Consider the following 17,660-nt stretch of genomic DNA (forward strand, 5'->3'; position numbering starts at 1 on the left):
TGACTGAGCGAACTGGGCCTGGGAAGCATTTTGCCAGCCGTGCTCCTAATGGTAGCCTGCTAGCCCACTGGCCTAGAAGGGGGGAAAATGCATGGAGAGCGCAGATTTAACATGTGCAATGAAAAATGAAAAAATCTGACGACAGAGTGGAGTGAAACGTGCATATTCCCGCACATTTTTTGATTGCTTCCATCATGGGACAGCCATGTTAGCCTGCTGCTGCTAAAGCATCGCTGTTAATCATGTGACGGTTTCCATCTCTGATCTCCCGCAGCTCTTCCCAAACCGTCCAGCTCGGCTTGCAGCTTAGCACCATAAACAGTTGGCCATAAAACACATGTTCAGCCTCTCCTCCCATGTGGATCAGGATGTATCAGTGTGACTAACTGTGTCAGGGCAGCGAACTGAAATTAGACACCACTCACCACTCGCTCTCCATACATGTCAACTTTGGCAGGCAAATCTGCCGCTATAGTGTCTTCCGTTTCGTCCTGTCATTGGTAATTCTCCTTGCAGAGTCGTTTTTTTAATATTAATATTAACTCGATTCAGCTCTTGTTATTAGTTGAGCAAATATCTTTTATGGTAATGATCTGGATATTGAACCTCAATCTGTGCAATTAACTTAGTGCTGGTGACATTATGAAGTCTCATGAATACCTCGGGGTTTTCGTGCTACAATGAGATATGCATAAGGTCAAGGTTGTTAAGAGCGACGCTTGGATTGAATATGTAAAACGATCGCCCATTTCCTCCTTTCAGACTCCCACATCCTGCATTCGTAATCAGCAGTTTAAGGCTCTTTTTTTGCCTTTTAAAAATATGCTGCGACTTGATGGAAGGCTAGTAATTGAAGGCTAGGGCAAGCAAACTGTTAAGCAAGTGCTGAAACGGTGCCTTCAGGCTTAGCTTTGGGGATTAATAAACAGACATGGAAAAAAATGACAGTTACAATAATCTTACTATAAAAAGTAGGTCAGGGAGAGAAAAAAAGGGAAAAAAATGGTGCAGGGACTTGCCTGATTCCAGTGCAGAGGGCATTTGTGTCTAGTGCCCAAGCTGAAAATTATGTTTGGATTTTAGTGGTGAAGCTGCTGGTAAAATAGAGCAGGGGATTATGTTCGGACCACATGTCCTCTGCAGCACATTGGCTTGTTCTGAGCACTGTTGCATTAAGAGAAAGGGGTTTTATCTGCATGGGAAACTGAGCATTTTAACATGCATGCAGCACAGCGTTATGCACGGCGACCGGTGCGAGCAGAAAAGTGCGCTTGCTGATTCGGGCGCATCAATTCAGGGGGTTAGAAGTCACCCCCAGTTTTTCAGAGCTGCACCGCTGTCCATCAGCTCGGCCGCTACCTCCCTCCCTTCCCCCCCGTGCTTCCACGCTTCGTCCTTCCCTTTCCTCCGCCAATGTCATCCTTCTCGTGTGGGAGGAGAAGTAGCATCCATTTTAGACTCCCTAAAGGAGACAGGAGGAAAATCTCACCTCGCCTTCGCCAGCGGTGTCTCCCTGCCCCTCCTCTCAAATGGTATTTCTGTCCTGTGTTGAGTTTGTTAAATTTAACATCAGACTTAATGCTGTCAGGGAGGAAGAAAAATCAAACAGGAGAGTCCCTAGTTATATGTAGTGGCAGGAAACAGGCCAGTCCTCCAAGTCGAGGCTCCACACACTCGAAATTAGCATCTGATATTGTGTATTAGAGCTTAAATGTCTGATGTCTGTCTTAATTAAGATTTGTTTAATTTCCTCCTCTTGATGCTCGTCGGGGGTGCTGATTACAAGCCTCTGCATATTCCTTTTCAGCTTGAGACCAAAGCAGTAAAACACTCAACACACAACAGACACAACCGCTGCTGAATTCACTTACCGTCTTATGTTCCCTAAACCAGACTGGCATGTTTGATTCCCACGAGGTGTCATCCATGGGTGAGATCCTGGTGAGGATGTTTGCCGCAAGGGATTTAAAACTCAATGTGTGGCTTCCTTTTTTGTTGCCCGCCACGCCGCGAATTGCACCAAGGTGTCCCACAGTGAGCATTCCTCTGAGAAAAACGCAAGGCCTGTGTTGGTTTTGGGTCAGCAGTAAAGAAAAAGGAAGGTGGAGGAGAAAAGCATGGGTCTGAGAACGAGCATCCCGAGATCCACAAACCTCATGACACCATAAATCCTCGGGGGTGTGGATTTATGTGTTTATTTTTACGTGTGTGAGGGACTCTGTGTGATACGGGATGCGGAATATTAAGTTACTGTGACAATATTCGAAATGTGAAAGAGTTGTTTGCCACAGGGGGGGACGTCAATCTGGTTCCCCGAGAGGACGGGACAGATGAGATTTCATGTGTTTTCTTTCCACAGGGATTTCTATTCAAATCAGTTGAATGGGGCATGTCAAGGAGCATCTCTTTGCTCCTTACATGGCAATGCCATGATTAGAAGTGTGGTATGTTTTGCATGTTAGATCCACATGCAAAAGCAGCTGTAGTGTGTTGCTAATGTGATGCTTCTCTTTGCTTTCTCTCTCTTTTTTATTTTTTCCTGTGACAACTCCACAGCAGTCCAGAGAAAACCAGGTGAGTCTCAAGAAGAATTAGTTCTAGTTTGAGTTAAATAGTAGCAGCAGATCATGTCATAGTAAGTTATTAATAATGTATGTTTTCACCTGTAAAAGGCAAGCAAAAGCTGCACCAGTAATCCAATTACAGCATTTATAATTGACATGTCTTCGGTAAACAACCTTCTTAGTTACTTTATATTCACATACGGTCTAGTGTTGCATCTTTAGTAGTCCTGTGTGTGCTTCAGCAGAAAGCTTTCTAAATGCACTGGGGAAAGCTTGGCATTTAGCGTGATAGCCATGGTTTGCTCTCATGCAAAGCATGCACACTGACAATACAACTGCAGTATTGGTGTGGTGGTGTTCTCAATTTTTCTCTCTGTTCCTGTCTGTTTGATTTTTCTCTTCAAGGCCTCGCACACCTGAAGGCAGAGCAAGGTACTCTCTTCTTTTTCCTCTCTACATGTCTTATTTTTTTGTTTACTCACCCCATGGCTTGGTTGTGGGGCGTAAATTTACAGTGTATGCCTTTGCTACCTGTCTGTGTGCATTTGTGTGTGCAATGCATCTGTGTGCTTCCACTGCTGCTGCAGAGCTGTGTGTGTGTGTGTGTGTGTGTGTGTGTGTGTGTGTGTGTGTGTGTGTGTGTGTGTGTGTGTGTGTGTGTGTGTGTGTGTGTGTGTGTGTGTGTGTGTGTGTGTGTGTGTGTGTGTGTGTGTGTGTGTGTGTGTGTGTGTGTGTGTGTGTGTGTGTGTGTGTGTGTGTGTGTGTGTGTGTGTGTGTGTGTGTGTGTGTGTGTGTGTGAGGGAGGAGTGTATAGTAGCATGGCATGTCCCACATCTCACCTTCGTCTCTCTCTCTCTCTCTATGCCTCTGTGTCTCCTCAGCCTCGTTTCACCTGTGTATTACATAATTGTGTACTATTGTCAGTTCCACAGCAAACGTGCAGTGACACAGGCCACTGTGGGGTCGGGGGGGTGGAGGAGAGCCTCAGAGCAGGAGGGTGGATGAGAAAATCAGGGGAATTTAGAGAGACAGCTCAGAGAACAAAGAAGAGGTGCATTGTTAAAGTGGAGAATAAGGTGCAGAGCGGTGCATGCAGTAAAGACACTGAGTATCCCTTTGAATTAATATTGCTATTGGACTAAGTGGCAGTGCACAGTTGACACTTTAGATCCAGTGCCAACATGGGAAGTAGTATAGAAGTCTGCCTGGTGGATGGACTTGGGAATCAGATTTTCGTATGGAAAATTTGACTTTGCATAACCTTAATTTTCTTCAAATTAGAGTCAAGCGTTTTTGAATTTTCAGTATAGCTGAATTACATTTTATTTTCTATAACAATGCAATCTTATGTAGACTCCCTGAAAGTGTAGGGTTTTTTTTTTGGTCCACAGCTCAAAACCATATTAGTTTCACAATAAATGCTGCAAAATTATGGGATACCTACTTATTTTCAGTTTGGCCATGAAAAACACATTGAAGTCTGTATAATGAGGCTGAATTCTGTGTAGGGCCGAGTTATGTGCCATTTTCTACTAAATTTTTTTACAAATTTTTGGGTAATTATTGCATTTCTTCATGCAACAAAACTACTTTGTTGAGAGTATAGGTCACCAAAGCTACTTTGTTTGGTTCAGGAACAGATCGCGGTTTAGGAAATGCTCATCTGTTGCTGTATAACTGAGTTGTAAACCTTTTCTTTGTCTTTCTTTTTTCTGAAAGAATAATCTGACTCTCCCATTATAGACTTTGGATATAAGAATGCCTTTTCTTTACTCATTATTCTCCTCTTTCCTCTATCTGCATTTTCAAATTCACATTGCTATCAAAAATATCAACCTCATAGCAGCAACCTACATATGGAAAGATTTGGATTGTGCAATGAGGCAAATGTTTTATTTCTTTTAGTGAATAATCCATTTTAATTACATTTCTCAAATCTCCATGTGCACATATTCCACCAAAACAAGTTTCCGCAGAACAATTTTGCAGACACCATTACTGCATCTTTGATTTAGTACTGTACTAATAATCCAGAGTGTTTTTCCCCCTATAGCAGAATTATAATGAGGTGGTGCCAGATCATTTTCTAGATAGGTCTGACTATGTGACACATAACACGATTTTTCCTCTTCATTTTGATTTTGCTTCCATAAAAACTATCCACCATAAATGCTAGCTATCACATTGATTTCAGTAGGATGTGCAGATGAATTTTCTTTCTGGTGTGACCTCAACATCATGATTCAATCCACAACAAAATTCAAAATAAATAGAAAAAGGAAATGTGCTGCAATTGTGAAGCGTCAGTTGTGTGCTGCCCCTGTGCGCTTCTCCCATTTCTCCCCCATTTGCATGATTGTCAACATTTTGCATGCTAAGTGTCAGTTGGCAGTGTACAGGCACAATGTAGACTAACAATAGCTTCTACCCACTTTTTTTCCTGCCGTCTTTCTCTGGTGCTCTGCCTGGGATGACACTCTTCCCTCTTTTATCTCTACGGATCCTTTCTCCTCTCCAAAAACTGTAGGTAGAAACAAAGGTACAGCAATCCCTTTTTTCCAACTGTACTATTATCTGAGCTGGAAGAGCTGTGTGTGTGTGTGTTTGCATTTGTGTGTGGAATCTGTGCTGCCGCCGGTTAATCATTTATTGTGTGTTCATTAAACGTATTCACATGCTCGCCTGTGTGTTCGAGAGAGAAAGCGAGCGTGCACATTTACTGTTGCATGAAGGATGAATGATTGAACAAGGAGATGAGTGAAGATGGAAAGAAAAAAACGTGTCAGCGCTGCAGACTGACTGATTTTCACTTGATTAACACCGTTTAATATAAAATGATGAGAGTAAGCTCTGCTATGGATTATTCAGTGTCTTTGCAAATGGTAAATATTAATGATAGACTGTCTGTGTGACGGTGCACATGTGTGTACATATGCACAGATGTTTGTGTGTGTTTGTGTATGTGTTTAATTGGATATGACTCTTCAGTGTCTGTTGAAATAGAGCTGATTGGTGAATTTGACCTGACGTTTGGCTGCAAGCCATCGCAGCAGCCTGTGTGTATTGCAGCCGTGCAGACAATATCTTCATTATTCATTTAACAAAGCAACGTGGTATACTTGTTGTTGTATTTGTATCTGGTTATGCGTGCTATTGTATGACATGGTATGTGTGTGTGCCTGTAGTTTGATCTTGATGGGTATTGGTTTAAAAAAAAGTTGTGTATTTTCTCAGTTTTGACTTGGCTACTGTCAGACAGCTGATTGGTGTCCACTTCATTCACCATTAATTAGTTTCCTATTAGCATGAACATTAGCAGCACCATTTGCTCTTTATTAGTCCTCATGGAGCATGTATTAATGCCTTATTCTGTGTAATTATTCTCTACAGCTTCTAGGCCAGCAACCCTTTAAATTATGAACAGTTTCTGTGAATTTATTTTTGCATGGTCGCATTTTAATTTCCTACTGCACTATAAAATCACACACCTCTATGGAAACAACACAATCATGACTAGAAGTTGAGTCAGCTGCAAGTGCACTTGGAAAAATACTGTACATGCTCATTTCAGGTTTATTTTTCAATTTTTGTGAGGGAAAAAAAGCAAATCTTTAGGGAAGTTAGGGGAATATTCTGGCATTATCACTGTCTTACTGCACAAATGACATTTTCAGTTCTGTCTACCTCTAGCCATGACTGTGCTATTTCTACAGAGGTGCAGGACTTTCTTTGGCAGTGAAAAATGAGCCTACAGTAGAACCAAAAAGGAGTATTTAATGCTGTAAATTTGTTGAAGTGCATCATAGTTTGGTGTCTTTGTTGACCTGTCTGTGAATATTTTCAGACTACATGCTTTGACCTTTTATTGTTACGAGAAAAAGCAATTCAGGACAAGAACTAAGTGATGTGTTTGGCAAACGTGACTCTATCTCGGGTAACGTTTTCTGGGGCTTCTGGAGTGAAACCCTCCTTTAAATCCATCCATCAATCCAGTCCATTACCCGAAACCCATGATATCATCCAGGATCAGCTTGCATACAGCAGATATGAGTAACTTGTAATCTCACAAACTGACTAAATCTGATGTCCCTTTTGGCCTTGGAAGTGATTCTGGGTTGTAAGTATTAACCTAAGCAGTCAAATGCACCATTCAATCCATTCTTTGAGCTTTTCTTTTGTATTTTTTGCTATGGACTCCAAACTTCAAACTCTTTGGACATTGAATGTAGGTATTACTAGAACCTCATGCACATTTCAAAAAGCTGAAATCACTAAAGGCATACTGCACCTTGTCAGAGTTGCTAAGCAGTGATTGTACAGTTTCTGTTCAGGGAAAGAGCTTTGTGAGATCCAATAAAAGATAATCATGCATTTTCAGACTTTTGGCTGAGCTGTGATCACAGTGTGACTTTACTAGAATGTGTATGATTTTCCTGTCTTCACTCTGCATCAGAGCTGGCACCGGGTTCTCCCTGTGGATGGGTTAAAACTAAAAACAGAATTCCCCTACACTAGTATTTAGGTGTGTAGCGAGTGATCCCATGGCAGTTCTGCTGTTGGCGCTGTTGCGTAACAAAATGAGAGGGACCCAGGTTTGATGCACGGCTCTGGCCCTCTGTATGTAGGTCCACAGGGGGTTTCCTCTGGGTGTTCCACTTTCCTGCAGCTGTCCAAGGACATGCAAATCAGATGGACTGGGGTCTCCAAACTACCCAAAGGTATAAGTGTAAATGATTGTCTCTGTGTTTGTAATAACCCTGCAATGATTCCGACTCCTGACTGCCATCCCTGGAGAGGAATAACAGAAAATAATGGATGACAGAATCAATATTACGGGTATTTAATGATCAGACATGATTCTGAAACATGCATCCAAGGCAGCGTTGCATAACTTGCTCCATGACTTTCTATTGTGAGATACTAGGATGTGATATGTAAAAGGAGGACTTGCCTTACAGCAGGTCCCTGTGCTATTAGATTCATGTCTCTGCAGTGTTGTTTGTGTACTGTAAATGGCACAGTGGTCAGAGGGCACAGTAAGTGGGAGGCTGGGGAGAACAGAGGAGAAAACACACCCGAGAGGAGAGACAACAGAGCGTGAGGAGGGAGGGGGAGGAAGGGGTTGAAGGCGGAAAAAAAGAGAGGAATGATAGCTGCAGATGAAGGGGCCAGGCGAACATGTCAGTGCTGGCAAGGCCACATATTTCTAATGAAAAATACGGAGCACCTTGTCATCCCTGTACTCAAAGCTACTACCGATGCTGCATGTAGTCTGAGCCATCTATAGAGGAAGTTTCAGTCCCCTGCAATGAGAGAACCCGTGATTGTTCTTTGCTCAGACATGCAACTCGTTTTTGATGCATAGCTTCGACCATATAGCAAACTTTTTTGTAAGCCATGGCAGCCAACCAGAAGCTGTGCTCCACTTAGCAACACACTGAACTTCAGCCTGCAGATATTTCTACATTTTAACGGTTGTTTCTTAAATATCATATCCTGCTAATAAAAACGCAAGTTTGACACGGTAAAAGTCACTTATTCTCATTTAGCTGCAAACTGAGCAATTTCAGTGGCTGGATTTGACCTATTCTGTGCTTGGAGTAAGAAATCAAAATTGGACAGTCTTTAAGTGAAATACCAACTGAGTACCAACTTACAGCTAGAACTCCAAATGCAACCAGCCCTCTATGTGAGGCAGATAATGAGATCTTAGCACAAAGGCTTGTGTTTACAGTGCACTCGGAAGTTGTGTTAAATTTAGGCATCTGTACATAGAAACTGTGTCTGTGCAGCCGGAAACATCAACTGCTACATATAACACTTCCTGTTGTGAGGTGATAAAGTCAGTCACAGATGCAGGATGTGCGATGCTTGTTAACACCTGCAGGCAACATGTTGAAACAAGGATTCTTTTCTTCCGTGTGAGTCAAACTCTTAGCTGTGCAACAAAACAAATAAGTTCTATTCATGGTGCAGCAAGCTTTAGTGAAGATACAATAGTCTGGTAATTACAGTTCCTCTTTGGTTGTGGATTTAATCCATAAATTCATATTGTCAAGTTACATAATTAGATGCTTTTGTTCCATGAAAACAGTCCCTTTCTGTCTTGACCTGGCTTAGATTTGCTCCTACCTGCAAGTTGACAGGATTGGTTCCTTTGGTTTATCAGGTATGAAACCATTGGAAATGTGAATCTGTGTTTTTGAGACTGTCTTTGGTTCACTGCATTTTCCATTTGGAAATGCTCAGTCATGGTGTTTTCTGTGTAGTTTCGTCATGACAAGTCCATCAGCCTGTATAAAAAACAAACCCTATATAGACACGCTAACATGGCAAAATCTTTAACTTTGTGCATTTTGTTAATTTTAAAACCATAGAACCTATTTACATACCACTAATTGGAAGAGCTCCACAGCATGTTTCTTTTTACACTAACAGAACACAATCAGAAAGTGGTTCCCTGTACATCAAGGCCCCTACTGCACTCTCTGACTTGTGAAATCATTATTTTTTCTCATCAGCGATATACTTCCAGTGGAGATCTGGATGTTGTTCATGAGGGTATAGCAGGTTCGCTCAATGTCAGAACATCTATTATATGTGTGACAAAAGCTTGCTGAGCATTCAATATTCTCCTTTTTGTAACTTGTTCTGCTCGCCAACCATTCTATAAATATGAAATCCTTAACTGCCAGAGATAATGGAAAACCTTGCTGACAATGTGTTTTTAAGATTTGAATATTATCATTGCATATCATTGTAATTATGTGTGATATATTTAAATGTTATTGCAGGCTTTTGCAGAGTTACACTGTGCCGGTTGTTTCTGGTAATTTTATTCGCTCTGAGTACTGTTTTCCATGGAGAAACAGTGGCTTTCTGGTTGTGCAATGAAACTGTACGGACAGCGTCTGACATAGTTGCTTGTCCCCATTGCCAAGTTGTCAGTGGTCCACTTTAGAGAGCAGTTAGAGCGCTGGGAGGGAGGGAGGGAGGGAGGGAGGAGTTCAGCCTGAGTCTAATCCCTCTGCATGAAGGCTTAGGACTGAGAACTTATTCTCCACTTCTGGAGTCACTCTCCCTAATTATCACCTCAAAGTGCCTGCCGCAAAGTTCCCACAGACAAGATTTTTATTTGCTGTCTGCCTCTGTGGCACTCTTGCTCTTTCTGCCTCTGCCCCCTCTCTCTGTATATGTATATATATATATATATATATATATATATATATATATATATATATATATATATATATATATATATATATATATATATATATATATATATATATATATATATATATAAATTATTTTTTCTCTCCCTGCCTGTCACCCCTTCTCTGACTCCCTCTCTATCAGTCTCCCTCTCTGCCTTTGTCCTTCCCTATTCATCTCTGTCTGCCTCAGTATTCTAGTTAGCCCTTCTCACTTTCTCCCTCCTCCTCCTCCTCCTTCCTCTTCCTTGTGTTTCTCCAGTTCAAAGTACTGTGGACATCATGAGCCTCACATCACAGCCAGGCTGAAGATGGGAGAGCTTACTGCCTGTCCACAGATGCTGCCAGGCTTCAGTGGGATTTGTGTACAGCCCCTGTCCACACTCCCCATAGCTGTTTGGTTGGTTCTCTGGACTTGGCCAGTACTTCTACAGAGATATCTCAGCGGCTTTTTAGTTTACACAGCATTGTTTCCTGTGTTGTTATACAGTAGTTTCAGGGAAGAGACTGCAAGTACACTATACTATACCTTGAAAACTAGTGAGTGTTCATATATTATTTATCTCTAAGTTCTGTTTTTATTGCTCAAAAGAAGCTACAGAGTGTTTAGCTGCAAAATGTATGTGTTGGGGCTGCACCGCATATCGCTTCAGCATTGACACAGTGATGTGTGCATAATAGTCACATCACAAGTGCAAATCAAATGCATCATGCTCCAATTTTTGTTATGGTTGCTCTGATTTTAGGATTCTTGGATATGCTGTGTCTGAACAAAAATCCCCACTGAGTTAGTTGACATGCAAACTGTACATGTGAACCATGAAATGGATGAGGAAAAGGAAAAAAACACTTAAAAGGAACATTTGGTCATAACAAGAAACGATGCCAGTTTTAGGGCTCCACAACAAATTTAATTTTAATCATGATTGTGATTTTGAACTCTCACAATTAAATAAATGTGATCGACTGTGGTATTGACATTTAATATACTCCATTAATAGATAAAAGCCCATGTAGATGAAATTACTTGGCTTCAACTTTGGTAAATCTAGCATTAGAAAATTTTATTTTGCTCTTTTCAAACAATTTTTTGATCGTACACCTGTCTGAGTTGCTCCAATGCAGTAACCAAGTAGAGACTAGAGGCTTCTCTGTGCACAGCCGCTTTGCCAACATCTAGCAAATTGTAGTGGCAACTCGTAGAGTCCGTTGAAATATGTTTTTTATTGTGCAACTGCAATTAGAAAGTAGGTACTCTGTCAGCAGTGTCTCGTTATTTTTGTCATTACACAAGGTAACATGACTAATTAGTTTGACTATTTTAATCGTCAGCACAAAGCAAGACCTGGTGAAAATTCCTGTTATGTTTTGTTTTTTTTTAATAACGCAATTTACAGTGCAAAAACACAAAATTTTCCAATGTCAGTTTTTTTACCAAGACCTACAGCCAGATTATGTTTGAATTGCCCTGTGTCAGCAGTGTTGCATTATTTGCTTTGCCATCCATGGAGTGATTCAGTCGCTGCTTTTCTGGAGAGTTTATGCGTGTCGATGCTTGAAAATTGGCCAGTGGCTTATAATGAAACGTTGATGCGTGTCGGGATGCTGCGGGTGTGCGAGTTTACACATTAAACAATGGATGCTGGTGTTTTAGGTCAAGTCTGCGAGTGTGCTTTGGACTTCAGTGACTAATTTTTGCATTTGTATGATTTTTTTTTTTCTTATTGGGAAACACTGGGAAAGTTCAATAAGATATAATGTTAGCAGACCTCTGTAACCTGCTTCTCATCTCTGTTTGAGACTAGCAGGTCACATTTGCTGCTACCAGAATATTACACCCAAATCTCTTATTGAGCAGAGTTATGGCTAATGTAGGCAATAAGGCTTTAATAAAGAATTGAAATGCTTGGAAAAGAGAGACTGCTGCACTGATTCTGATCATTTTTTTAACTGCCCACTATGAGTTTGTATGCAGTGGGTTGAGTAGTTGAGCTTTAAAAATGTTCTGAATAAAACATCAAATAGTAAAACATTATCAAAGCTTCACTTTTAGGAATATTATTATAAATCCTGCCTTAAAAATTCCAATTCAACAGACAAACTTTTCACAGTCGACAATCAGTTAAGACAGGTGAGGTGCCCAACTTCAGCCTTGCATTAAAAATAAAAGGAAACTGTCTTTCATAGGACTACAGCTACATGTTTAGCCTTTTTTGCATATGCTTTTTCCCGTATATTCTACTTTTCCCTCATTTTTCATTATCATTTCATTAAAAAATGAAAGGATCATCCTCTATATTTATGAACAAGAGAATGAGTCTGTCATCCAAAAGAAATTTGCATTGTTGGCTAGCAATAATGTTCCACAGTGAAAAATAAGCAGTTTCTTTTCTGTATGGAAGTTAAGCGATGATGATTTCATTGCCTATGACGGTACTTTTTGGGAAATCCCTTTGAGAGCTCGTAGAAAACTCTGAGTGTATCCCAGAAAGCTTTATTTCCAGTGTTGAGTTGATTCATTGCTGCTAAAAAGAGTAAGACACACGGAGCGTTTCCTGCCTCTAAATGCAGTCCTTAACCTCCTGACACATGATTGCATGTTGGAAAATGAAGCACTTGTCCTTTGTTGTCCTTTTGTAATATATGAGACAGGGACAGGCTTTGTGTGTCATCAGCTCTTTGGAGTATTTGCATCCATGCAGTGTCATGGAAGGCAACGGATACGGGTTTTTCCTGCTCTGCCTCAGCCTGTGGATCCAGAGCACCAGCTGGCACTTATTGGCCTTGGCGAGCGTCGGCCGTCCTGTTGATAAACAGCTATTAATGGCCAGACGCTCACCCCGAAATTGAGTTTAACTTTGCCTTCCCTCATTACTCAGTCTAAAAACTACACCGCTATCCTCGAGGTGGAATTTCCGAGTTGCTAAAAATTGAGGGCATCGGTTCAAATTGATTTCCTCGCTGACCGGCTGCTCCTCAAGCAGTCGCGAAATATGAGCTGTAAATACAGGCGTTTTCCTCTATACCTGTGGGTCTCCTCCTGCAGCTCATTGTTTCTGAAAGGATGCTGATTGGCTGGCGTTAAACTTCACTCTGGCAGCTCCTGTTTTCTACTCCGCGGAACATAAAGTTTGACTGAAAAATGGAGGCAGCAAGCAGTTCTGTTTAAGCTTCAGAGGCTGTTTAATTGAAGATTTTTCTTTCCTCCATTACATTTGTTTCGATCGATTGTCTCCTCTCTAATTTCCTTTTCATGTTTTCTCCCATTTCTCTGCGTTTCTATGCTTTGTCATTTCCCCTCCCTCTGTTTTCCATTTGGTTTACATTATCCTCTTGCCATGTTTTTTTTCCTCCTCTCTCGTGTCCCCTTTCTCTGAGGCGTTTCCTGCATCTCCGGTTCCCCAGACGACAAGCAAAAGGTTCAGAAAACTCTCAGATGCCAACGTTGGCAGTCTTTCTCCTCCTTCTCTTTCCTTTTCGCTCTCTTTTTTTGGCCTTGTGCTCTCTTTACTCCTCTGCCTCTGTTCTGCTCTCTCTCTCCTACTGACCTCTGGGATCAACCGAGCAAAACTGATTCTCATTTTTTCACGGATCATGAGTGCGTCAGCGGTTACGCAACAGCGAGAGAGAGTGAAAGAGCAAGAGAGAAAACATGCAAATATGTAACTGACATATTTGTCCATCTTTATTTGCGTTGCTGCTTATCACCAACAGAATATTGCTCTTAAGCCTCTCTCTCAACAAAATGTTTAATATGTTTGCGTGAAATATTTGAACGATCATTATTGGCTGGACAAACATAAAATGTGTGCCGTTCACACACAGTGACAAGTAGAAAATCTGCTTACACATTACATAAATGTACATCTGCATAATGTCAGAGAGGGATGCGAGTGGAAACATTCTCTCTGTACCTTCAGAGCCTGTCAGTTTGCGTTGACCGCACAGCGTCGCAATTAAAAGTGAATCGAAAGTGAACGTTCGGATGCCCCACTAGTCACGGAACCTGTCATAAATGTGCCAAATCCACTCTCATTTCAAGCTGGAAAACCGCTGGAGTAGTAGTACACATTTGGCTGAAATCTCAGGAATGCTGTGCATTGTTTGTGGAGTGCCTGAGAACTTATGAGTAGGATTTATGCGAAGAACTGGGTTAAGATGTGGCTGGAAGGGCTGTATTGTGAGAGTCTAAGTACGAGTGCAGGAAGGCTTAGGAATCTGTGGGAGCGAGTGTGTTTGTGCACAGGGTTGTGTGATTGTGCAGAGGGGTGACATGTGTAGATGTGAAGGCTGCAGCCATGCATATATGTTCACACCAGGGAGAAAGTAAACAAACATGGCAGCAGAATGCTTAGAAATGCAGTGACCACTGTTGGAGGACACTGCCTCTTTCTATCTTTTTCTTCTTCTCTCTCCTCTCTTTATTTAAATTATCATCTCTGGGTTTGTTACCGAGGACAGAGGTATCTTTTTTTTGCTTAAGTTTGTCTGTTGGTTGGTTATCTCATTTGAAACAATGATCAGGTACAAATTCCAGTAACATTTGGTAGAATATTTGTATGATTACTATATAGGGTGAATACAGATGTGAACAGTGTCTCAGTGTTGCTGACAAATCTTAAAATGTAAAGCGCTGGAGTACATTCTCTTCCTTCATTCTTCCATTTTGCTCCACTAACATGAAATCATTCTTTTTGGAAGATTGTTTGAGTTTCTAGACTATTGTCCTCTAACTGGTTGACAAACTCCTGGAAGTGGAGTCTATTTGGCATTTTAGTTATAGCATTTTGCAAGTACAACCATATTTGAAGCATCTGGACTCTAAAGGAAAGACAAAAAGAGGAAGAGGCAATGGCAAGCTGTTTTAACATTTAATAGTTGAGTTTGACTATTTTGCATTCACAATATATTATTATTTCATCTGAATTCTTATCAAAAACATCTATAACATCATTCTGGACAGTCAAAATGACACAGAGATATCTCTAATTCAGTTTTAACCAGTCAAAATAATAGTTGCAAAGATCTCAAGTGTCATTATGACTAGTCTGAATTGTTGTGCATGACTGCTTGTGCAAAGATTCGTCTTGGTTTCTGGTCAAGCGAAGTATTTGGACAGTGCTAGCGGATGTGGTAACTGTGGTGGATGAGATAATTAGAAAATTCTGTCAAATATGAAGAGTTCATTAGTGAGGAGTTCGTTGAGAATGAAAGCTTTCTTCATTTGAGACTTGTGGTCGAAATTTACTGGAACTTCAGCCTCAGGCTGCTCTGACGTGGCGGTAAAACGGTTGTCAAATGTGGTTACAGCTGCAGTGCCATAGCATATTTGAAAAGCAAACTGCTGCTTACGTAACTAAAGATATGTGCAGTGCCATTTTGACTTCTTAAAACTCCAATTCAAGGTTTCTGTAATCACATTTTGGCCTGGAAGAATTTCAGTTTGAGATACCTGCAACACCCTTCTGAGTAGTTCAAACCTAACTGAAGATATCTAAAAGGGAAAATGCAGAGATCTTGAATTATGGCTAGTCAAAAATAAACTGTAGACATTTGAAACTGGAATTACAACTAGTCATAATTCATAAATCTGCAGCTGAGTTGTAGATATTCATAATGAGACACCCCATATATGCATGATTGGTAAAAGTGACATCATTTGTCCTTGGAAGGACGTCACTGTGTATCTGAAAATTTTTTTTTTTTTTTTAACTAAGAAGAGCTGAATTATGTATATGTGCAATATGGATCCAGTGTACGTAATAAACGTTAAAACACCTTGGCATGGTCACTTCATTAGCTCCACCTGTTCGGCTGCTCATCAAAACAAATCTCTAATGAGCCAATGACGTGGTAGAAACTCAATGCATTTAGTCATACAGGCATGGTTAAGAGGATCATTTGAGCTGAAGTTCAAACTGAGCATCGGAACGGGACAGAAAGGTGATTTAAGTGACTTTGAATGTAGAGCAGTTGTTGGTGCCAGAATGGCTGGTGTGAGTATTTCAGAAACTGCTGATCTCCTGGGATTTTCATGTGTCAGCCATCTCTGGGGTTTATACAGAATGGTCTGAAAAGGAGGAGTGAGTGGTGGTTCTGAGGGTGAAAATGGCCGACTGGTTCGAGATGATAGAAAAGCATAACCACTGGGTATAACCAGTGAATGCAGTGCAGAAGAGCCTCTCTGAATGTACCACCTTGAAGCAGGTGGATTACAGCAGCAGAACACCACTAGGAGCAGGAAACCGAGGGTACAGTTGGAGTGAGTTCAACAAAATAAGCCAGTGGAGGTTGGAAAAATGTTGCCTGGTTGGATAAGTCTCAGATTCTGCAGATGTTGCAGTTAGAATTTTGGTGTAAACAGCAAGACATCATGGATCCATCCTGCCTTGTGTGCATTATCCAGGCTGATGCTGGTGATAGAGTGATTAGATGTCAGTTTCTGTGCCCCTTAATTGAGCTTCATGTACACACCATAGCCTACCTGATCGTCCCTTTATGATGGCATGTTGCTCGTCTTCTCATGGCTACTTTCGACTGCATGACATCGCGAAGCTGATATCATGTCACAGCAGGTTTCCTGAACATGACAGTGAGTTCAGTGTATCCAGTGGCCTCCACAGTCATCAGATCTCAATCCAATAGAGCTCCTCTGGGATTTCATGGAACAGGAGATTCGGATTGTGAACATGCTGCCCACATATTTGCAGCTGCTGTGTGAAGCTGTCATGTCAATCTGGACTAAAATCTCTGGGGAATGTTTGCAGCACCTTGCTGAATCTTTGCCATGAAGAATTAAGGCGGTTCTGAAGGCAAAGAGTGTGTCCAACCTGGTACTAGTCTAGATTTTGGTGCTATAAGCCACTATTGTACGTTTATTTAAGTGTTTCTTCTACCTATATATGCTTCTTTTTCCTCTTAATGACATAGAAACCTCATAAGCCTTTCCTATAATATCCATCTGCATGTGTCTGCATGATGAAGTGAAGTTCTGATGCAGTCTGTCTTCTGCTTGAACATTCTGACACAAGAAAAGGTGCCGTCTTGGTTCAAAAACATATTTCATCTAAGCTGGTGAAATTCTGACCTGTGAATCATAATGAAGGCAGCAAGTCTTGGAAAAAAGAAGCGGCCATGACTTTTATTAACTTTAGAATTACAAAGTAAGTGATATGAAATGTTTAAAAGGTGAAAAAGAAATAACTGTTCTTCTTATTCTAACTAAGGGCAGACTTTTGCGAGGTGAGGAAAATGAAAACGTTTAATGGCACACCGTTTTGAAAGGGAATAAATATTCTAAGAGCGTTGATGATACGGCATGAATTTTTATCCTTGGAAGAAGTGAAGCGAGACTGGCGAGGACCCGGACGTCTTTTCGTGTAGCCAAAATTCAGACTGCTCATTTTGTCGTGGCATATTTCAGAGGTGTGTTACATAAACCAAGAGGAATGCACAGAATGCTAAAATAGAAATCTTCAGGCGATTAAAACTGGCCACACAAACATCTGTGTCCACGTGTTTAATTTGCAGCAAAAAGGATGATAATTGGACATATCAGTGAGGGGACTCCAGTGAATGTGCACAATGGAAAGAAATTATCTTTAGTTCAGTTTTTTTCCATCTTTTAAGCGTGCCCTCAATTAACTGGTCAGTTGAGATGTCTGTGGGACTCAAAAGAGGCCCAGCATATGCTTAGTTATAACAAAAATTGAAGAGGATCTCTAACCCGAGCCTCCCTTCCCTTCAGAGTGAGACGTAGTAGAAGCGAATGCCCTTGCTCTGGCTGAGCCATTATGCAGATGATATGCTAATGAAGTCATCCGATTTGATTCTGCTTGGGGTGCGCTGCACTGAGGGAAGATAATCAAGCGCTGATCAGCTCCCA

General features: G+C 41.1%; 1 protein-coding gene across 12 annotated transcripts in view; it reads left to right on the forward strand.

The window, feature by feature from the left end:
- LOC111582007 (neurexin-3b) overlaps window positions 1–17,660 on the forward strand; it is a 344,457-nt gene that overhangs the window by 8,439 nt on the left and 318,358 nt on the right. For all 12 annotated transcript variants that reach the window (XR_008603364.1, XR_008603363.1, XM_055015655.1 and 9 more), the window contains exons 3-4: window positions 2,557–2,574; window positions 2,970–2,996. Coding sequence is in view for 10 of the 12 variants with exons in the window: in XM_055015655.1 (XP_054871630.1) it covers window positions 2,557–2,574; window positions 2,970–2,996 (45 nt within the window). In the remaining 2 variants the exon portion in view is untranslated. The remainder of the gene's footprint in view (window positions 1–2,556; window positions 2,575–2,969; window positions 2,997–17,660) is intronic.

The sequence above is a fragment of the Amphiprion ocellaris genome, chromosome 12 (assembly GCF_022539595.1).
Source record: "Amphiprion ocellaris isolate individual 3 ecotype Okinawa chromosome 12, ASM2253959v1, whole genome shotgun sequence".
Taxonomy (NCBI): domain Eukaryota; kingdom Metazoa; phylum Chordata; class Actinopteri; family Pomacentridae; genus Amphiprion; species Amphiprion ocellaris.